The following is a 23,517-nucleotide window of genomic DNA, read 5'->3' as shown; positions in this document are numbered from 1 at the left end:
CAAACCAAGGTATCTATATCTATCTATCTATCGACCAGGACAGTCTTCTAAGTTTCGATTTTCTCTCGAAAAGTCATTGGCAAAAAAAAAACCTCTCAAACACACACACATAATAAACTATCTATACTTTGTATCTTTAGTTTATCCTACACTTCTTTTTTTTTGAAAAGTCTTCTGCCATCTATGTATATTGAGGACAGTGCATTCATCTTGTCCTCCTTTGACAAAAAAAAAATTGTCTACGACTACAAGACGAAAACCCGACGACAAAGTCGACGTTCCGTTCCATCTTGCAACGACAAAGTGTGGGCGAAGAAAAAGAAGTATCTGCGAAATATAAATTCACTCTGACTTACGCGAGATATCGCGTGGTTACCATGGATGACTTGATACGGCACCGTATATCTGCAGCTGTATCTAACGTTAGTATGTAATTAAACCAACCAACCCGTTTACGGTTCCATTCATGAAAATATCTCAACGGTACGATGTTTTAAAGGTTTTACCATTCATTTTTTTGCTACATTCATTTTTGATGAATTTTTTTTCATAGCAAAGAAAAAAAAAAAAAAATTAAAGTCGACGACGAAATGTCTGCCTTTGGGGGACAAACAAAGTAAGGACACCTACGCTGCGCGTGCACCGTTTTCATTTCCTTTTTTTTTATTTGTTGTTGTGATTGTGTCTTTGTTGTTTTATGCTCTTTTTGTTGTGTATATTTTTTTTCTAGTGGATTTAAGATTTTAAAATGCAATACGACACCTCTGTAATTTTTCTAGAATGCAGCTTGACTTTAACAGGGTTGTTATATATTTAAAAACATTTTTTTTTGGTTATGTTTATGGTTTTAAAAAAATAAAAAAATTGTTGAGAGAAGAAATAGAGAAGAAAATTTTAAATTTTCGTTTAAAAAAATTTAAGATTTAAGTATTTTTATCATTTTTAACATTTATTTTGATCATTTTGTCAAAAAAACAGTAAAAAAAGAGACAACATATGCATTTTTAATAATAGCTGTCAAATCTGTAAATCTATCTGTCAAAAGAAAAGCTTTTTTCTTCGTATAACAACCCTGCATTTCTACTGCATGTTGCACTCACTCAAAAACGAAACAAAAGGAAAAAAAAAACTCGACTGATTGTCATGTTTTCAGTGCAGATGGATTGTAATGTTGATTTGAATGGAGTTCTACCTATTTTATAATTTTCCCTTTTTTTCCGTTGTTAGCTTCTTTTTTATTTTTATTACTTTTTTTTTTTTTTTTGTGAAAGAGAGGAAGTGAATTTTAGTAGACGGCTAGACAATTTCAATCAAAGTGCAGTTCTTGATAAATGGTTAGTTTTTTGTTTTTGTAATTTCTTTACTGTCAATGAATATTCTATGAAACAGGAAAAAGGAAAAGGATGAGAAATTGGTTGTTTGAATACGGATACGAGGTTTGTAATATTTTGCTTGTGATAGGAATAATGAAAAGGTATCTACATATATATCAACAAAAAACACAATAACTAGAAGGGTTGAATTTCAATCGATTTGTCAATCCGCGCAGTGTTCTTTTAACTATGTTGAAAAATCGGATCAAACACATTTCAAGTAGAAGCACGCAACATTTTAAAGTTCAATTTCAAAAGAATTAGAAGCCAGAGTAAAGAGATTTTAAATACGTAATTAAAAAGGAGTAACTTTAATTAGCTTTATCTCAAGTCCTACTAAAATATTATAAAAAAAAACAAATAATCATCTTTCATTCTGTACAACTGCGATAGATTTCGCGTTTGGTGGCAACGCAACTGGCTACAAGACTTGAATAGGAAAAATTTAATATAATGTGTGTATAGCTTTACACAAGTTATAACTTCTATTAGGATTTTATAAAGACTCTTTAAGAAACGTGTTACCTCGATAAATGATTTGTTTGAAAAGTTTTCAAAAAAAAAGAAGTATTTGCCAACAAAACAGCTTTTTAGGAAGCTTGAAAAGATTTAAATAAATCTCAGTTAAACATCGTACAAGTGGTATATTGACTCTGTCAAAAAATATTAGAGAAGCTTTTTCTTTTAAATGCCGATCTAAGAATAATTGTAATAAACAATAATGTCATTCTGCAAGTAATAGTTTCTGTAAAACTTCTATAAAGCTTCTTTTAAAATAAATGTTGTTTTGAACTCGATAAATATTTCTTTTGAGAAGAAAATAGACGAACTTATGAATGTAGATTAGTTTCAGATTACTTTCAAAGATAAAGCTTCAAAATAGCTTTACATTACATTTACCCTTTACTATACTAGAAACCCAACATTCATGGTTTTTATAAAACTTCTAAAATTCACATACATATAAAGGGGGGAAAACCCTCTGGAATTTTTTTAATTTTGCATTATTAATTTTTTGCCTAAAAAAATGATTTATCAACCGAAGAAACTATTTTAGTGGTCTAAGCCTTAAATGAAACCTCAAAAGTCACTAGATAGTCCTGAAACCCATGCGTTCCGAGCCTACCACAGTACAAAAAAGAAAACTTTAAACGATTTTTTCTCGAAACACGTTTTTTTCCGCGCCGTGCAACGTAACTCAAAAAGGTAATTTATTTTGCTAAATTTAGGTTCATGCAATGCGTATAAATATATTTTAATGGAAAAAAATTTCTCTTTTGATTATAAATAATTTACTGGACCTGGGCATTGCACGGCGCAAACGCAAGGCATCAACTTTAAACAGCTGTAAAGCCGCCATTTTGTTTTTTTTATTACTTCTTTTATTGTTCTAACAATTCATGATGTCAATAACATCATGTACTTTTCCAAATTTTAATTAATGCTTTCAGTTTTCCAAAAAAAATTCTTGGAAAACCCGTTGTTCAGAGGGATTTCCCCCCTTAACCGAATCTGAGCTCAAAGTTCTTTTGGACCTCATAGAAAATAAAATCGTTTCAACTCATTCACGTTACAATTGATAATCAAAGAGAACAATATTTTAAAAAAACCTTTACTTTTGATAAAATTCTTTTGTCCGTTTAAAGGTACAATTTCAATTTTCATCTCGACAAGGTTTAGCTTAGACCTCAAATACGTCGATAAATCTTTTGGTCCTCTTGTAAAAGTAGTTCTGATTTTCTTCATTGATTGTGTTTTTCTTTTCTGAATAATGTAGGATTATTTCCTTTTCTCCATGCGACCAAACTCTACCTATGACCCTGAAATCTAAATTCTAAGACCCTAATATCGAAATCTTCGTGAAATAAGTAGGAAAATTAAATTGCTTTTTAACAGATTTGACCAAATTCATCTATCTCATGCATTGGACATTTTAACTTTAAGACCACCTCAAGGGTCTCCGATACAAATTCTAATTCAGAACACTGGTTAGCTCTTCTGCCAGCTTTGGATGCTTGATTCCTCTAAAGCTTGTATTGATTTGGACCCCAAAGTGCTAAAAACTTTCCTCACCTAGGTACTTTTAATGCACTTGAGCTTGAACTTTAAAAAGGTTCTGGTGTTATATAAAATCACAACAAAAACATTACTGTTAAAAAAAGAGCTAAGTTCTCCTATGTTGAAATTATGCTGGCACAAAAAGTATTGAGATATAAAAGTGTACCAAGTTCTAAAGTTTGGGTTCAAATTCGTATCAATAAAATTTTGATTGTTTACTTGACAATTTTTCTTTTAAATACCGATTTTTAAAGTTATTTAAAAAATTGCCAAGTAAACAATCAAAATTTTACAAATTTTGAAATTTCTGGCATCTTTGGTGTGGAAGTTAAAGGGGGGTCGAAAATGGCCTGAGCTGTTTCCTGTAAATAAGGGTGTAGTGCCAAAGTTGCTAGAGAACTTGGCTGGGTACTACCGTGCCCCTTGATATAAAGCTAGATTTTTTTTTCAATGGTTTAAGGTCCAAAACCTTGTTTTTGTCATACAGTGTAATTAACAAGTTTTCAAATATTTGTACCTTTAATTTAAGCTTGAATAAATTAAAAAAAGCCAAAGGAGTTTAGCTTTTATAACCTAATAGGTTAACAAGCAATAAAGTCTTAGTTATAATTTAATTAATGTTAAATCATTATTACATTTGCCAATGTGTGTGGGCACACTCTTAACCTACAAATCACGAAAAACAGATTATATTACATAAATAATATTGACGTTCAACCACCCGTTTTTTTCATTTTATCATCTCAAATCATCTCATCTCACATCAAGAATTCGTCATGAATCTTAAACATTTTACAGTTCATTAAGATTCAAATCTTATTTAATTCACCATCTGTGCTGTTTGCTTGTTAATTTGTTGAGTCAATAAAATTTATTTCTACACTTGTTTGTATGTATAAAGATACGAGTGTGTCTGTAGATATGAATGTAGATGGATATAAAGTTCATAGATGGCTGTCCTCCAATAATAATATATTAATATCACACAGAACTTTAATTAAAACGATTTTGCATTGAAATCGAAAGCCCACGGACGTTTATTTTCATTTGAATGATGATTGAAATTTGCAAGTTACATTTGCGTGTACTTTAGGGAAATTATTTGATTCTTAAAAAAAAATGTTGACAAGAAATCGAGACTTTTATCAAGCTTGACTTTAAAAATTTAATTATTATAAGTAGATTCAGTCAACCAATAAATTAGATTTTCGTATTATTTTTTTGAATTTTAATGTTAAATGTAAAATGTTAAAATCGTACTTTTTGTTCTATGAGCAAATCCATGCGACATATTTGTTATCTTTTGATATTAGTTCTATTATTTTTATTTACATCACCCACGCAAAAATATCTTTCAAAAAAAAACATCAATTAGTTTCGCACAAATTTGCTGACTACAAACGAAAATAGGCGTTTTGTTTAGATTTCATAATAATATACGGACAGATGCAATGTCGTTGCTGAAAGGAAATATGAATTTTATATTTATTTATTTGATGATCAAATAAAATATAGATTTCTAAGGAGGCTGACTTCATGGAGAGACAAATAAAATAAACAAATTTAATGGAATTGATCTACTGACCAAATTTAGACATTTATGGTTTATGAATTTAAAATGTCTATGTTTATTGATTCATCAGAGAATGATCTAGATGCAGAATAGATGATGTGTCATGGAATTTTTATGAAAAAGTTAAATATGAAACTTGCCTTTTTAAAATAGGTTTTATAATTATGTGGGTGATGAAATAATGCAATACACTAGTATTTCACTCGCTATGGTCTAAGGTAGGCCAGTCATTATGTCGGAAAAAACGGCTTAGAAATGCAAAATGACCGAGAAAGCTAAATTTTGGATATGTAGTAGGGGATGCTAAAAAAAGCTTAACTTGAAGTTATCGACCAAGATTTCCTATGAGCTTTTTCCGCAATAACTTTTTTGACAATAACTCGAGATACGAAAATTGTACAAGGTGCTCTTTTGTAGCTTTTACCATGTTCTACAATTCATGCATACTCATTTTTTGCGTATCATGAACCGTTTTCGAGATATCGATAAAAAAGTAAAAAATTTACGACATGCGATTTGTTTTTTGACATTATCTGTTTTTTGGTGATGAATATCCAAAAAAATATTAATATCAAATTTGTAGACCCTGCTCAGAACTACAATATCGTATTTTTTTGTTTTTTTTTTGACAAAAATTACGACCTCAAGCCGCCCGCAAAGTCGTTTAGTCAGCACCCACCACCAAGCAAGCCGCTCGTTCGGTTGTGAAAAAAAAAAACAATCATTCATGTTTTTTTTAATGTCAAAAAAATACGAAATTGTAGGTCTGAACAGGGTCTCTTTAGTTAGTAAACTCTATTGCTTTTTTAAAGTCGTTTGACTTCATAAAGTTTTGATTTTGTAAGTTTTTTTATAATTTTTTTTTTTTTTTTATTTAACTTTTTTATTTTATGCATTTTTTTATGTAAAAAATACTTCTTGCCAAATTTTGAACAAAAAAGGGTCATTATTTTAATATTTTCAATAAATGCCAGAGCCAATTTTTTCAATATACGAGAAAACTATTCCACTAGTATTTGAATCGTAAAGTTCATTTTATTTCTATCAATTGGGTCAAAATATTCCGTTTTTTTTTAAATTTTTTTTTAAATTTTTTTTTTTAAATTTTTTATACGCAAATTTAATTTTAATTTTTTTTTTTATTTTTTCTCAAAAAAAAAAAAAATGTTTTATTTTTTCTCAATATTGTTTCTTAATAATTTTTTACCTTTTTACGGATTTCTATTTATTTTGCATAAGTTTTGTTATAATTTTCTCACAATTTTTTAAAAATTGTTTTTTTTTCTTCAAAAAACAAAAAAAAAGGTTTTTTTGTTTTATTTTTTTTTTTATTTTGTTTGTATTATTTTTTCCGAAACAACTTTTTCAAAAACAACTATTTTTTCTTTCGTTGATTTTTGATTGAAAAATGAATTTCAAAGATTTTGTCAGTGAAGGAAATTCTTCGTTTTTGCCGTCAAAATTCGTTTGCACGGTCATTTCTTGACGAAAAGTCATGAAATTAAGTACCGTGAAAGGTATTAGTATCGAAAATACGAAAAAAAACTGCCAACTTTTATTTATTTAATAATGACGGATCCAAAATGGCGGACAGAATTAAGCATTTAAATAGAGTTTTCTTTTTCAAAACACTATTATAAGCTAGAAATTTGGCTAAAGTCATGTCAAAAAGATATAATTGTTTATATTCAATAATAAAAAAGAAAATCAAAAAATTTTAAAAATAAAGTCCAAAAAGTACCAAATTTGTTAAACAAAATTTTTCACAATTTTTAATTAATTTTTTTAATTGATTTTTAATTTGCACAATTTTAACATCGCTTTTTTTAATACAACATTTAATATTTTGGGGTTTATGATTGCCAAGTATCTATGTTTTAAAGTAAATATTAAAAAAACGTGACAGTGAAAAATTTCAATGTTCGGTTTTTCGGTTAACCAAAATATATTTTTCTAATTGATTTTAATATTTTTAATTCATCAAAGTATAAAAAAAAAACTTATGAAAAACTTTTGAAAAAGCATTCGATCGACAACCACGAGATCTGATATGGGTGGCCCTCAGACAACGAGGAGTTCCGGAAACCTATGTGCGGATAATTATGGACATGTATGATGGAGCAGTTACTAAAGTAAGATGTGCAGCTGGAGTCACCGAAGAATTCGAAATCACAGTAGGTGTACACCAGGGAAGCGTCTTGAGTCCTCTGCTCTTTATTACCGTTCTTGATTACCTGCTTCAAGGCAAAGTGACGGACCCAAAAGTGCATCAGTTATTCTTTGCTGACGATGGAGCCATCATAAGTGAAGACCCGATATCCCTGCAACGAGCACTTGATGTATGGGTGGATGTTCTAGAAGGTAGTGGGTACCGCATAAGCGCGAAAAAGACAGAATACCTATGCTGCCCATTTTCTGATCCACACAGGCCTATTCCTGACATTTATTTGAATGGTGTAGTGCTTCCCAAGTGTGAAAAGTTTAAATATCTGGGGTCTATGATAAATAACGAAGGTACTTGTGATGACGATATCAATCATCGCGTAAGTGTAGGGTGGATGAAGTGGCGGGAAAATTCTGCTATCTTCTGTGATCGAAAAATGCCCCCTAAGCTGAAAGGAAGGCTCTACACCGCAGTTGTGCGTCCAGCACTCACATACGGTTCACAATGTTGGACAATGTACAAAAAGTATGAGAGTAAGTTAACGGCAGCTGAGATGAAGATGCTTCGCATGACAGCAGGAGTAACAAAGCTTGATAGAATTAGAAGTACGAAGATCCGAAGAAGCCTTCATGTTAAAAATACCATCTCCCAAAAAATTGAACACGACCGACTCAGTTGGTATTGCCATGTTCAAAGGAGAGATCCTGAGAACCCCGTCAAAAAAGCAATATCATATAACGTTCCAACACGAAATAAAAAGAAAGGTAGGCCTAAAAACTCCTGGTACAAGCAAATGCAAAAACACCAGCATTCAGTTGGCCTCAGAAACGGAACAATACAAAACCGGGAGGCTTGCCGCCGATTTCTGAGGTCAACCCGGCGAACCCCACAGGCGGATCACTAGTGTGAAGCAGTAACGTGGGAAGGTTATGATCCCCTCGACATCGAGATCATAACAGCGCCGAGAAAAAAGAAAGAAGAAGAAGATAAAAAAAAACTTATGACATCTTGAATTTCTTATATGTATCTCAAAAATGAGCGCCGCTCAACACAGTGGTGCATTTGGTGCTGTTTTGCATCAAAAATCGGGCATTTCTTACCGAAAAGTTATTTAATTTGGTTTACCGAAAGATATTAGTATGGAGAATACAAAAAAAGCTACAGATAACGGCAGGATAAGCGTTGATTACCTACTTCTTTCAATATTTTTTACATAACAAATTGAGTTCGAAATTGAGCAAAATTGATACCAAAAAGGTATTTGATCTTAAATTTAAGTATAACTTTTGATGATTTAATTTTAAATAATTTTTTTTCAAGTTAGGCCAATTTTTTTATTTAAATTCACCTTCCGGAGGGAAATAGACCCCTTTGTCCTACGATTTTTTTTCTTCTCTCAGTTCGGTACGATAATTGCAAGTGGGTGAAAATTAGCAAACGGCTATAGTTAATTTTTGCTTTTAATCTTGCCAAAAACAAAAATTTTGAAACAATTTTTTTTTTTAAATTTTACGAGTAATTGAATTTTTCGATTTTCAATATATGTCGTTTTCTTTCACTCTATTAAGGAGTACTCTAAATTTTTACTCAAGGCAAAAATGGATAATTTTCATGAAAAAAATAGTGATAACAGGCCTAAGGAAAAATTTTATGAATTGAAAAAAAAAAAAAAAATTAATATTAATAACATTATGAAGCATAATAAGCGTTCGTTGATAAGTCTGCTTCTTCACGAAGAAGCAAGGCGCAAAAATTATCTTTAAATTTCCTTTTGATTTTCGTTTCGGTGCGTCGCGCGCTTCTACACGTAGTATTTCTTTGAAGACGCAAATTTGACAGTTATTTTCTTTGGTTATATTTTGTTCTTGTTTTCGTATGATGACTTCTACAAGAAGACGTAGACGCACAAGATGCACATAAAGAACAAGGGAGAGAGAAAGATCGATTTCTCCTTTGCTCTTATGTGCATCTTGTGCGTTTACGTCTTCCTGTAGAAGCAGACTATGTATTTTAATTCTAAAAAAACCACCAAAATGTACAAAAAAAAAAAAAAAACAACTCCAGTGGGGTCTATGTGCAACGAAAACTTTTGAATAAATTAAAAACGTTACTATACACGCAAATGATACACAACTGACGAAGAAGACTGCGCGACCGACGAAATAAAATAAAACAGAACAGCAAAAAAAGAACAAGATCAAAGAGAAACGTCAAAAAGAGTCACAACATTTTTTACCGGAGACTCACGGTAGAAAATCTTCCTTCCCTTTTTTTCGAACTTTATTTCTACCTTCCTCTTATGTGCGTCTCGCGCTTTGCGTCTTCGTGTAGAAGCGCACTTAGTTTTACTTTTGGTATATTTTTCATTACGCTTCTGATCGGGGTTTTCAGCCTAATTGACACACACCCTTAGTTTGATAATTGTAAAATAAAAATATCCCATCAACGCAGAAAAAAAATGGGATTTTTTTGCTATATGGCACAGGATTTTTTTTTGTTATTGATGAAGAACACTGGTTGAAAAATTTTTTTATTCGGTTTTCAATTTCATTTTGGAAAAAGTGAAGAATTAACGAAAAAAATGGAAGAAATATATCTGGCGAATATAATACAATAGAAAATATATTCATAATGGTTGTTTTTGTTAATAACAAAAGAGTTTGAAAAAAAACTTTTCGCATTTTTCACTTTTCAAACAAAATTTTAAAATGTCAAACTTCAAATTCATAAGTGTGGAGTAAATCCGGGGTACTCCGTAGTACTAAAATTACACTTTTGTGGCGTCAAAGAACACAAAACCTTCAAAAGTGCAAAAATAAGTACTAAAAGGGTACTCTCATTGGAGTGAAAGAAAACGACAATAGTTTACTATTTACAGTTCTTAATGGTTTTCATTTCCACTAGAAGTTTGCGAATTTTAAGTTAGTTTTGTCAAAAGTCTGATGAACTCCACAAAATACCAACATGAGTCTACAAAACACTTACCTTGAATGAATTAATCATTATAGCTCTTAAGAAAATCTTGTCTAGGTGATCAGGTCACTTCAAAGACAATGAACTCATCTAAACAAAAAAATCTTGAAAAACAACTCACACAAAAACGTACTCTATCAAAAGTATCTGTGTATCTGTTGTCTGTGTATATACATTTCAAAGGCAATCGCACTTTGAAAATTAATTTTTAATTTACCATACGACAAGCCAGAAATAGAAGCCTTTTCATCATCATCTTTAAGATTCAATGTAGGTATCTATCTATCTATATGGCGTTTAAATGAATCTATCTATCTTACCTGGGGGCTCTTCCTACAGGCAAATTTGCAGCCTCAAAGATATACATTAGATACTTGGTTGGACTCGCATCTGTCACGCACTCTCTAAAATCGTCCAAATGCAGGCACCAAGCACTCACAGGCGGCTGCTGTCAATGAAATGCGTGTGCGTGCTATGACTGCTAAATACATACATATATATAAAAATAAGTTTATTTTTTGCTCAAAGTTTATTTTTTTTTTTAAGAAGATGAAGAAAAAAAAAGCCCTGAGATTCATGCATACGACTTTTTTCTTTTGTTGAGGAAAACATGAAAATGTTGAATAATTACACGGTGTAACACTCAAAATATACGCGGGCGGAGACCTATCAGGTTTTGTAGAGCTAGTCGCACTGAATACGAAACGGTATTTGAAAATCCCCTAACACCCCCAAAATCTGGAGTTACGGGCAAAAAACGGTTTTTTGGACCTTCACCCATTGAAAAAATTCTAGCTTCGACAATTTTTTACCCATTTTCGATTTTTTTACAGTTTCTGATAGAAGATAAATATACCTTTTTAACAATGTATAAAACATGTAACTCGGTTAATCCACTTAGAATTTATAAGATGTCAAAGTTCAAAAATTCAATTTTTTTTGTCTTTTGCCCAACTTCGACATCAATTTAAAGTATATGTTTTCAAAACAACATGCTATTAAAAAAATATATTCTTAAACTATATCTATTTCCCAATTGATCGAGGTATTTTTTATGAAAATCACTTCAAAATTGGCTTAGAAAAAAAAATTTTTCGATTTCAACCCAGATACAGAAATTCGAACTTTTAGGTATAGAACAAAAATGTTGTTTCGGCACGTAGTAGGATAAGTTGGGCGCCAAGATTTGATGAAGAGTTTTTGTAGAGGAGCTCAATACAAACATTTTTTTTCTTTGGAAGGGGGGTCTATCTCCCCCCGTTTAGGTGGGAGGGGCATTTTTCTAAAAAAAAATTATCAAAATAAAAAAAAATTATTAAAAAACAACGGCAACACTAACAGTAATAAATGATACCATTTCCAAAAGGCAAAATTGTGCATTTGATTCTAGTTTTTAAATCAATATAATATTACCAATAGTTTTTGAAATAATCGATTTCAAAGTTAAAAATAGGGGGAAAAAAAATTTTAAAACTCATTTTATACTATTTATGTCCAGACTGTGAATTTTAGTAAATAAATTACTTAAACAGAAAACTGCCTCAATTAATTCCTTATCGAACAGTGAAAACTATATATTTCTATGTCTTCTAGTTTTTGAGAAAATTGAAAAATAAAAACAAATAAAAACAAAAAATATTTTGAAAAAAGAAAAATCTGATAAAATAATTTTTCAATTTTCTCAAAAACTAGAAGACATAGAAACATATAGTTTTCACTGTTCGATAAGGAATCAATTGAGGCAGTTTTCTGTGTGAGTAATTTGTTTACTTAAGTTCACAGTCTAGACAAAAATAGTATAAAATGAGTTTAAAAAAAAATTTTTTCGCCAATTTTTATTTTTGAAATCGATTATTTCAAAAACTATTGGTTATGTTATATTGATTTAAAAATTAGAATCAAATGTACAATTTTCCCTTTCGGAAATGGTATCATTTATTACTGTAAGTGTTGCCGTTGTTTTTTAATAATTTTTTTTTATTTTGATAATTTTTTTTTAGAAAACTGCCCCTCCCACCTAAACGGGGGGAGATAGACCCCCTTTCCAAAGAAAAAAATGTTTGTATTGAGCTCCTCTACAAAAACCCGTTATCAAATCCTGGCGCCCAGGTTATCCTACTACGTGCCGAAACAACATTTTTGTTCTATACCTAAAAGTTCGAATTTCTGTATCTGGGTTGAAATCGAAAATTTTTTTTTTCTAAGTCAATTTTGGAGTGATTTTCATAAAAAATACCTCGATTGATTGGAAAATAGATATAGTTTATGAATATATTTTTTAAATAGCATGTTGTTTTGAAAACATATACTTTAAATTGATGCCGAATTTGGGCAAAAGACGAAAAAAATGGAATTTTTGAACTTTGACAGCTTATAAATTCTAAGTGGTTTAACCGAGTTACATGTTTTATACATTGTTGAAAAGGTATATTTATCTTCTATCAGAAACTGTAAAAAAATCGAAAATGGGTAAAAAATTGTCGAAGCTAGAATTTTTTCAATGGGTGAAGGTCCAAAAAACCGTTTTTTGCCCGTAACTCCAGATTTTGGGGGTGTTAGGGGATTTTCAAATACCGTTTCGTATTCAGTGCGACTAGCTCTACAAAACCTGATAGGTCTCCGCCCGCGTATATTTTAAAACCTCATTTTTGTAACACCGTGTTATTTATTTCAAAACCAACATGTCATCATTTGTTTTTATGTCTTTTTTTGTTATTTATTTTCTTTTGATACAATTTTTCAATTTTCATCTTTTTTCTTTCTGTTCTTTCCAGGTGACACAGCTCATTAAAAAGGAAGACAAAATTTGTGTTTGTTTGTTTTGTTGTTGTTTTACTCCTATTCCTGTTGTTTTTTTTTTAACGTGTAAAAATTTCTAAAAACGGCGTCCGAAACGGAAGAAGATACTCCATCACCCACGGAGGCGGAGGAGGAAGAGGAGGACGACGAGGAGTTTGGCGGCGACGGTGTTGAAGAAGTCGAAAACACCAAAGGTGAAGAATTAGATGCATCATCTTTATCATCCTCATTCAACAACAAAAAAACAACAACTCGAATACCATTGTTAAAGAATATTACCGCCATTGCTAATGCAGCAGCATCAGCTGAAGATTCAGGCGGGAAGAGCAGCAGTCAATCAGCAGAGGCCGCCTCCATCATCAACAACCATAACAACATCATTCAAATACCCTTGTCGCCATCACTTTCGTCAGCTGGTTCAACGGGAACTGTTGGATCATCATCACAGGGCTGCTGTCTAGCCGGTGGTTCATCGTCGTCGACAGTTTCGAATTTTGAAAAGAAGATGTCTTCAGACGGCGGCGACGATAAGGATACATCCGTGCGAGTTGCCGTTAGGTAAGTCTGTCTTTTGAAGTAGGTATTTTATTTTTTATGAGCTTTTAAGATATTTTTTTTTAAATTAAAAAAAATTGTTTTATTGACGGGAACGGGAAATGCGGTTACGTTTTTATGACGTTTACGAGTGCATCCGTCGGATTTTGTTTCATAATCATGTGTTAATGTAGGGTTGGGTTTGTTTTTATTGCGATATTATTATTTAATATTCTATAAGTGCGTCACAATTTACATATTAAAAAATGTCGGAGAGAAGTAGAATATTTATTAAGTGGCGCTGCATTTGTATAATATAAACATTTTATAGTTTCGTAACAAATCATGTACAAGGAGAAACAAGCTTAGCGAACTTGATAACAATCTTATATAGAAGGGTATTTTTACGTAGGCATATAAACAAATTAGAGATAAGATTTTTGTCAACATTTTTTTTTTTTTAACTTTTCGTTGATACAATGACTAATTTAATATTAATGATTATCAGGGGCGTTGCGAGGGTCCAAGCCATGGGGGGGGGGGGGGGGGGGAAGGGTGAGATTCAGTGAAATGCCGACTCATTTATGAATTTGCCGACTGCATCCGATTTTTTTTTTATAATATTGGGAATCATAGTTTTAGAGAAAAAAGAAGTAAAACTATAATTTTCACGATTAAGCATTTTATTATTAATATAATAAATAATCTTTAATAACAAAACAAAAAAAAAAAAAAAACTTTATACATTCTTTAAAAGTAAAAAAAAATATTTTTGGTAAAAGAAAATATATTAGGCACATTTGTAGTCTTTAATATTTCTTGTCTTTGATTTGTTAAGTCTTTAAAATTAAAGTTATTAATTTCAAAACAGTTAACATAAAACATTTACATAAAATTGATTTTAAGTTTATTGATTTAAAGTTTAGCCCTGCGATGTTTTAACAATGCCCATTTTTCAACAACTTCGCTTAGTTGAATTTTATCAACTATATCTTTTGAGGAATATAGCAGCATCAACGAATTTAACCTTGGTCGTGCGTATAATTGAGAACAATTTTAAGTTTAAATGACCGCTCAAAAGAAGCTGACGTCACAGGAGCGGTTAAAATGTAGCAAACTAACTTGAAGGCTAACGGAATTACGCTTCTTAGTTTAAATACCTCTTTGGTAATGTTGTCGAAATTTGAGCAATCGATGCAAAAGAAAAGGTGAATTTGTAATTCAGATAAGTAGCATGCTACATCTTCTTTAAAAAATATAGGATCCAATTCCACAATAGATTCGACTAATTCTATTGTGGCATTGGCTCTAGAAGAAAAAAAAGTTCTTATCTGACATTTTTTGAGGATATTTCAAAAACCTTTGACTTTGGATTCGGTTTAAGCAACCCAAAAAACATACGACTTACATGTTCACACCCCCAGATAAGAACTTTTGTTTTTTTAGTTTTGACATTTTTTTTGAGGAGTTTTCGGAAACCTGACTTTGAATCTGGATTCAGCTACCCAAAAACTATATGATTAACATATTCGCACAACCAGATCAGAGAAAACATTTTTTGAGGTTATCTCGAAACCCTGACGTGATGGGGCAAAACGGACTTGGGATTCGGATTCAACGACCCAAAATCTACCCCAGGTCAGAACTTTTTTTGTGTGGCTGTGTTATTATTCATCTTTCTAGATTAAAAATGTGCGAATTGGTTGTTTGTTTTTTATTTTTTATATTACTATTTGGTTGACAGCTGGTGAACAATGAATTAGTGTTCGAAGACTGCAATAAAAATTGTCAGAATGGTATTTTTGATCGTAATGAAGTCGGAATTTATCGATAAAAATAAAAAAATAGGATGTGAAATTGAGAATTTCTTACATTTTCATACTAAAATATTTAACTTTAGCTGGGTTTTGTAAAAAAAAAATAATTAATTGAATATAAGAAAAATCATTTTTGAGGGTAGTTTTGTTTTATCTTGAAAGAATTCCAATCAAAGTAGTGCCAAAAAAATGTCCCATTTAACCCATTTTAACCCAAATCGCACACGGCCTTAGAGTATTTCGCGAAACAAGTCATTATTCAACTCAACCAAAAATAGTAGGTAGTAGATTTAGTTCAAGAATGCAACAAATGATGACACATGTAAAAGCTTTGTTAAATATAAAATGTCAAACAAAATATTTCCACTGGAAAATGAAATGTCATTCTTCTCCCATCTAAAACTAAATCAGAAACTAAAATTTTACCCTTATTAAACAGATTTTTATGTTATGCTTTAATTAGAAGTGTGCTAAAAAGCAATTTTTTAAGAGCAGTGATAACAGTGAGCAGCATTTAAAAAGAGTAGTTATTTAAAAGGGCTATTAAGGGGAAACACCCTCTGGAATTTTTTTATTTTTGCATTACTAATTTTTTGCCTAAAAAAATCATTTATCAACCGAAGAAACTATTTTAGTGGTCTTAGCCTTAAATGAAGCCTCAAAAGTTCCCAGATAGTCCTGAAACCCATGCGTTTCGAGCCTACCACAGTACAAAAATGAAAACTTTAAAAGAATTTTTCTCGAAATACGTTTTTTTTTCAGCGCCGTGCAACGTAACTCAAAAACTAATGAAGATACCGACTTGATATAAAGTGCAAATTACTCGTTAACTTATTGGTCATTGCATGAACCTAAAAGTTCAATATAATTTTCACAATAAATATTTTTTTTAACAATTTGTTTATAAAAAAACATTGTTTTTTTTTTTCGTTTTTTTGGTCTCTAATTTTTTTTTTACACTTTTTTTTGCTAAATTTAGGTTCATGCAATGCGTATAACTATATTTAAATGGAAAAAAAATTCTCTTTTGATTATAAATAATTAACTTGAACTGGGCTTTGCATGGCGCAAATGCGAGGCATCAACTTTAAACGGCTGTAGAGCCGCCATTTTGTTTTTGTATTAGGTACTTCAAAAAAATTGTGTTAACACTTCATGATGTCAATAATATCATGTATTTTTCAAAATTTAATTAATGCTTTCAGTTTTCCAAAAAAAATTCTTCAAAAACCCGTCGTCCAGAGGGATTTCCCCCCCTTAAATCACTCTTTTCTTTAAATAGAAGTTAACACGCCAAAGTACTGTTCTTCCTGATTTGAAATATGATTTTAAATATGGAATACAAAATAAATAAAATGAAAGTAACCATTTCCGATTTTTTTTTTTTTATTAAGAACTAACTTCCTGAATGCCTGCACTGAAACTTTTCTGTGTCGTCATCATCATAGAAATCTTTTATTTACATCTTTGCTTTTATCATAGTTAATCAAATTTTATTAGATATAAAGAATAGGTTCTTAACATGTCTTTTATAATTCAATTTTAAAGTTCAAGTGACCTCAACTCCAAATTTATAAAGCGTTTCGCCCAGGTACGACAGTGGGCTCATCAGTTAGATCTGTCGTAAACTTACTAAGACGCCTTAAAATACAAATAATTTTAATAATATTTTATTATTTTTCTTCGTTATTATGTCTTTTCTAGATATTTAAAATAGTAGTGGTCCAAAAATCAACCCTTGGGGAACACCTGTTAAAAGTACTTAAAAACCAAAGAAATGGTTGTCTACCATTACATCTTCTTAGGAAAGGTACACAGTAAATTCGGGAAATCGAAATCGAAGCCTGCCTTGAATTCTTTAAACTCATTACACTGGCACTGTTAATGAGCTGTAATTTATTAAATTATCCGGAAAAACGGATCTTCCGTAACTCAGTTGGCACTGGTCATCAGGCTAAAGAGGAATGTTGCAAGTCCACAAGGCTCCTGAGAACGACTTTTTCCAAAGTTTGATGTTACTCAGTAATGATATTGGCCTGTAGGTAAAAATCAAGTTATTTCCACCTTTCTGCGAAATTGCCGTTTTTAACATCTGGAGGAAGTAATCCGGCCCAGCTGAATTCTTTGGCTTAAATGAGTTATATTTTTTTCTTCCGAATTGTACAACGGAAGGCTATCCATGAATGGAAATTACTCGTAAATTGCTCTCTTTCCGTGTTGGATTGAAAAATGTGCTAGATAGATAACAGGCAAAGAAGTGGAATCGCACAATTTTTGGTTTCATATAAATTTTCACTTTAACTGAAACACAAAGTTATACTTTACAAAAACCAATGAATAAAAAGAACATAACCGAATTTTGGCTTTTTTTTATAATGAAAAAATTGCAATTTTGTCCATATATCCCGTTGCAATACTTTAATTGATTGCCATGTTAAAAATTGCTTCCAAATTTGATCACGATTCCCCTCATCACATACAAAATAATATAATTCACATCACACTAAAATGCCCATCTTTCTCTCTATGGCATTTTCCATATCTCTCACGATCTCGAGAGAAGTACAAATCACCAGTAATCTCACACTCCATCAAAAGACTATACCAAAACTCCGACGACGACGACCCCCCATGATCAAGTTGGCCGATCATGAAATTATTTTCAAAGAAAAACGTGATCACTTTATCTTCTTCTATGTGCACCACAAATTCAAACGGCATTTTTTTATTGCAAAAAAAAAGCTATTTTTTAATAGAGAAAATCTTCAAACAGTGGAAAAAGAAACCAAAAAAAAAATGTTTAAATAAAATTGGCATTAAATGGCGCGGTCAGCCATGAGATCACCATCTTAGATTTGCACGACTGTCCGACAAGCGGTGGTGTTCGACGATCGGATGCACACTTCACATTTTTCGCTTGTTTTATATGTAAATTCCATTTTGGTAAAAGGAATCTTCAACAACAAAAAAAAACTAGAAAGGCTACCGCGCAGGCGTGAAACATCTAATCGAACTTTATTTTCAATTATTCATTCAAAACCAAAATAAAAAATCAATTGCAAGGCAAACAACAGCAAGTTTTGGAGTAGGAATATATCCAGGAAAAGCCGTGAGATTTTTCTTTTCATTCTTCTTCTTCAAACTCAAACACTTGAACAGAGAAGCTTGAGATAGGAAGGTGAACCTGAACGCAAAATGTATGTTTTTTTTTTTAGCTTTTGTATTGCATGTTAAAGTGGTTAGATATGATGAACTAACTCTATTCAAGATGTCATACAGTAGAACATTTTAAACTAAAAATTGAAAAAAAAAATCATTAAATAACCAATGGTACGTTCTCAACATTAAAATCATCACAATTGACGTTGCTTAATTTGAATGATCGGTTGAAAAGCCATCAGTTGAAAAATTTAACAAGTAAGTCGAGATTTACATTGGAAAATTTTTCAAGAGACGATTTTCTAGAAGCGATTTTTCTTTGCTGTTCTACAAGTTAAAAAATTCACCGATTAAGTCGGGATTTACATTGGGCGATTTTTTAAGTGACGATGTTTCCGGTGACGATTTTCTAGAAGCGATTTTTCTTTGTTGCCCTAATCACGAGAGATTTCATTCCAATGAAAAATTATATTCTTCTCACACCATTACAACAAAAAATAAAAATCTGCATACAAAAATCGTCAAGTGTAAATCCCTACGAATGACAGTTGGACAGTTTGTTTAAAATACAAACGATTTCCTATTAATTTTTGACGCACATCTATTCTATTGTAATCAACGCTTTTCTGTCGCAATAAAAATGTGTATTTGCTGTTCAACTGACCGAAACCAAGTTAGCGGCGGATGAACTTTTGTAAACATAATTTTTTTTTGTTCACATGATTATTAATGATTCTATGAGTCTATGAGCTTGTTTTGATTTTAAGTGATGTATGAGATTGCTTAAAGACGACTGCGACTGTCAGTTTGTTTCTCTAGTAAATAAACTCGGAAATTGTATGATACAATGAGATATAGAAGTGGAAGATGTTAATCTTTGAAGTTGTTTGACATTGCTTGTATAGGTATGTGTAGCTTGTGTTTGTTTGTTTTTTTTTTTGTTTTTGCTGACACTTGGAACGTAAACCTATAAATATTAATTTAATTTACATAAGTTACGGAACTAAGTGGATGTTTATAACCAAGCCCGAGTTGTTTTGTATTTGTTCCTTTGAAGATGGGTAAACATTGGTTAACTTGCATTCAAGTGGTTGTCACAAATAGAATATATTGATGGGTTTTATTTCTTAATGTCTAATAGAACTAATGGTTCTTTAAGTCTTGATAGTATAAATATTATATTATTTATTAAACTAAGAATCGTGTTTGTTTACTTATTGAACGCTAATTTATGTAAATAAGCTTTTAAAGAGCAGTGATAGCATGGAGCAGCATATAAAAAAGCAGCGATAAATATGTGCTATTTAATAACTCTTTAAAAAGCTGATCACACTGAACCAAAAAGGTATATAAAATTAATGAATTTGTACATTAAATTAATGTAAAAATTCATGGCAAATGAGCCAATGTAAAAATTGATTAAATTTAAGAATCTTTTTAAGAACAAATTCATAAGGGAATGAATCTTTCTTAAAAATTAAGAATAAGTTCTTAAATTTTAAGAATTCTGTTCATAAACAAATTCGAAAAGTTTTGAACATGTTTAAGAAAAGTTTCTTATAGTAGGAGATCCCGCCATAGGACGACCTACCCTCATCGTTATACCAGTTGAGAGTTATATTTTCTGAAAGCTAGTGTCTAAGGAAATAAATTGCACATGGGTTGCCAAGCGATATCCTGTCAAGGCATAGGGTTGCCAGGCCTTAAAGTTCATTTTTGCAAATTTTTGAAAATGCGACCCTGCTTAAATGGCAAGCCTAAGAGTTATAAAAAAAATATAATGTCATAGGAAATTTAATTTAAAAATTTTAATTTTCAGGATTTTTTAAAATTTGAAGTTTGAGTAGGGTAAACAAAGGTAAATTTAGAAAAAAGGCAAAAATCTATTTTCTAAACAAAACGTGATAGAAATAAAATTGAAATTGGAATCGATAGATATTATAAATATATGAAAGCCACACACACAAATAAAAAATGTAAAAAATCTACAACGCGAGATATAGTCTTTTTAGAGTCATGATACTCCAATTCGATATTTGAGAAATAATTCACCAAAAATCAGAATGAACGATTTTTTAAATAATTTTTATGTGATAAGTTAGGAAAAATAAAATAACTTGACACGTGTCTGTCAAATTTTTAATTTAACTTTCCGTTTTTGCAAGGGGATTTTTTGAAAAGGAGCTTATTTTCGTATTTCAACATATTAAAGGAAAAAATCCCGTCATGGGACGACCTATCCACCTCATTATACCAGTTGAAAGCTATATTTTCCTAAGGGTAGTGTCTAAAGAAACAGTTTGCACATGGGTTGCCTAGCGATATCCTGTCAAGGCATAGGGTTGCCAGGCCTTAAAGTTTATTTTTCATTATTTTTGAATACGCCACCCTGCTTATACCCAAAGCCAAAGAGTTGTAAAAAAAATATTATGTCACAGGAAATTTAATTTGAAAATTTTAATTTTCAGGATTTTTTAAAACTTGAAGTTTGAGTAGGGTAAACAAAGGCGAATTTAGAAAAAGGGCAAAAATCAATTTTCTAAACAAAACGTGATAGAAATAAAATTGAAATTGGATTCGATAGATATTATAAAAATATAAAAGCCACACATACAACAAAAAAATGTAAAAAATCTACAACTCGAGATATAGTCTTTTTAAAGTCATGATACTCCAATTCGATATTTGAGAAAAAATTCACCAAAAATCAGAATGAACGATTTTTTAAATAATTTTTATGTGATAAGTTAGGAAAAATAAAATAACTTGACACGTGTCTGTCAAATTTTTAATTTAACTTACCGTTTTTGCGAGGGGATTTTTTGAAAAGGTGCTTATTTTCATATTTCAACATATTAAAGGGAAAAATCCCGTCATGGGACGACCTATCCACCTCATTATACCAGTTGAAAGCTATATTTTCCGAAGGGTAGTGTCTAAAGAAACAGTTTGCACATGGGTTGCCTAGCGATATCCTGTCAAGGCATAGGGTTGCCAGGCCTTAAAGTTTATTTTTGCAAATTTTTCAAAATGCGACCCTGCTTATATGGCAAGCCTAAGAGTTATGAAAAAAATATAATGTCATAGGAAATTTAATTTAAAAATTTTAATTTTCAGGATTTTTAGAAATTTGACATTTTAGAAGGGGAAACTGAGGTAAATTTAAAAAAAGGTCAAAAAGCTATATCCTTAACAAAGAGTGGTAGAAAAAAGATTGATACTGGAATCGATAGATATTGTTAAATTATATAAGTCACACATACAAACCAAAAATGTAAAAAATCTGCTACTCGAGATATTGACGTTTAAAAGTCAAAACCGTGAAATTCGATGTTTGAGAAATAATTCACCAAAAATCAGCGCGAAAGGTATTTGAAATAATGTTTATGTTATTAGAGAGCATAAATAAAATAACTTGACACGTATCTGCCAAATTTTTGATTTGACTTAGTTTTTGGTTCCTGTGTATTTTTGAAGAATTACAGATTTTTAAAATTCAATTCACTGTTTCGGTGTTATTCTTCAAAAATACACAGGAACCAAAAACTAAGTCAAATCAAAAATTTGGCAGATACGTGTCAAGTTATTTTATTTATGCTCTCTAATAACATAAACATTATTTCAAATACCTTTCGCGCTGATTTTTGGTGAATTATTTCTCAAACATCGAATTTCACGGTTTTGACTTTTAAACGTCAATATCTCGAGTAGCAGATTTTTTACATTTTTGGTTTGTATGTGTGACTTATATAATTTAACAATATCTATCGATTCCAGTATCAATCTTTTTTCTACCACTCTTTGTTAAGGATATAGCTTTTTGACCTTTTTTTAAATTTACCTCAGTTTCCCCTTCTAAAATGTCAAATTTCTAAAAATCCTGAAAATTAAAATTTTTAAATTAAATTTCCTATGACATTATATTTTTTTCATAACTCTTAGGCTTGCCATATAAGCAGGGTCGCATTTTGAAAAATTTGCAAAAATAAACTTTAAGGCCTGGCAACCCTATGCCTTGACAGGATATCGCTAGGCAACCCATGTGCAAACTGTTTCTTTAGACACTACCCTTCGGAAAATATAGCTTTCAACTGGTATAATGAGGTGGATTGGTCGTCCCATGACGGGATTTTTCCCTTTAATATGTTGAAATATGAAAATAAGCACCTTTTCAAAAAATCCCCTCGCAAAAACGGTAAGTTAAATTAAAAATTTGACAGACACGTGTCAAGTTATTTTATTTTTCCTAACTTATCACATAAAAATTATTTAAAAAATCGTTCATTCTGATTTTTGGTGAATTTTTTCTCAAATATCGAATTGGAGTATCATGACTTTAAAAAGACTATATCTCGAGTTGTAGATTTTTTACATTTTTTTGTTGTATGTGTGGCTTTTATATTTTTATAATATCTATCGAATCCAATTTCAATTTTATTTCTATCACGTTTTGTTTAGAAAATTGATTTTTGCCCTTTTTCTAAATTCGCCTTTGTTTACCCTACTCAAACTTCAAGTTTTAAAAAATCCTGAAATTTAAAATTTTCAAATTAAATTTCCTGTGACATAATATTTTTTTTACAACTCTTTGGCTTTGGGTATAAGCAGGGTGGCGTATTCAAAAATAATGAAAAATAAACTTTAAGGCCTGGCAACCCTATGCCTTGACAGGATATCGCTAGGCAACCCATGTGCAAACTGTTTCTTTAGACACTACCCTTAGGAAAATATAGCTTTCAACTGGTATAATGAGGTGGATAGGTCGTCCCATGACGGGATTTTTTCCTTTAATATGTTGAAATACGAAAATAAGCTCCTTTTCAAAAAATCCCCTCGCAAAAACGGAAAGTTAAATTAAAAATTTGACAGACACGTGTCAAGTTATTTTATTTTTCCTAACTTATCACATAAAAATTATTTAAAAAATCTTTCATTCTGATTTTTGGTGAATTATTTCTCAAATATCGAATTGGAGTATCATGACTCTAAAAAGACTATATCTCGCGTTGTAGATTTTTTACATTTTTTATTTGTATGTGTGGCTTTCATATACAGTAGCGAGCAAAA

At 30.9% G+C, this 23,517-nt stretch overlaps 1 protein-coding gene across 8 annotated transcripts in view; it reads left to right on the top strand.

Moving 5' to 3' along the window:
- The window catches only part of LOC129916564 (kinesin-like protein KIF21A), a 112,017-nt gene that overhangs the window by 22,170 nt on the left and 66,330 nt on the right, over positions 1 to 23,517 (top strand). For 7 of the 8 annotated variants that reach the window (XR_008772504.1, XM_055996576.1, XM_055996574.1 and 4 more), the window contains exon 2: positions 12,916 to 13,498. Coding sequence is in view for 7 of the 8 variants with exons in the window: in XM_055996576.1 (XP_055852551.1) it covers positions 13,446 to 13,498 (53 nt within the window). In the remaining variant the exon portion in view is untranslated. The remainder of the gene's footprint in view (positions 1 to 12,915; positions 13,499 to 23,517) is intronic. The other variant, XM_055996573.1, reaches the window with a different exon arrangement.

The sequence above is a fragment of the Episyrphus balteatus genome, chromosome 3, assembly GCF_945859705.1.
Source record: "Episyrphus balteatus chromosome 3, idEpiBalt1.1, whole genome shotgun sequence".
In the NCBI taxonomy this organism is placed as follows: Eukaryota; Metazoa; Arthropoda; class Insecta; order Diptera; family Syrphidae; genus Episyrphus; species Episyrphus balteatus.
This window is presented reverse-complemented; position numbering and strand designations above follow the sequence as displayed.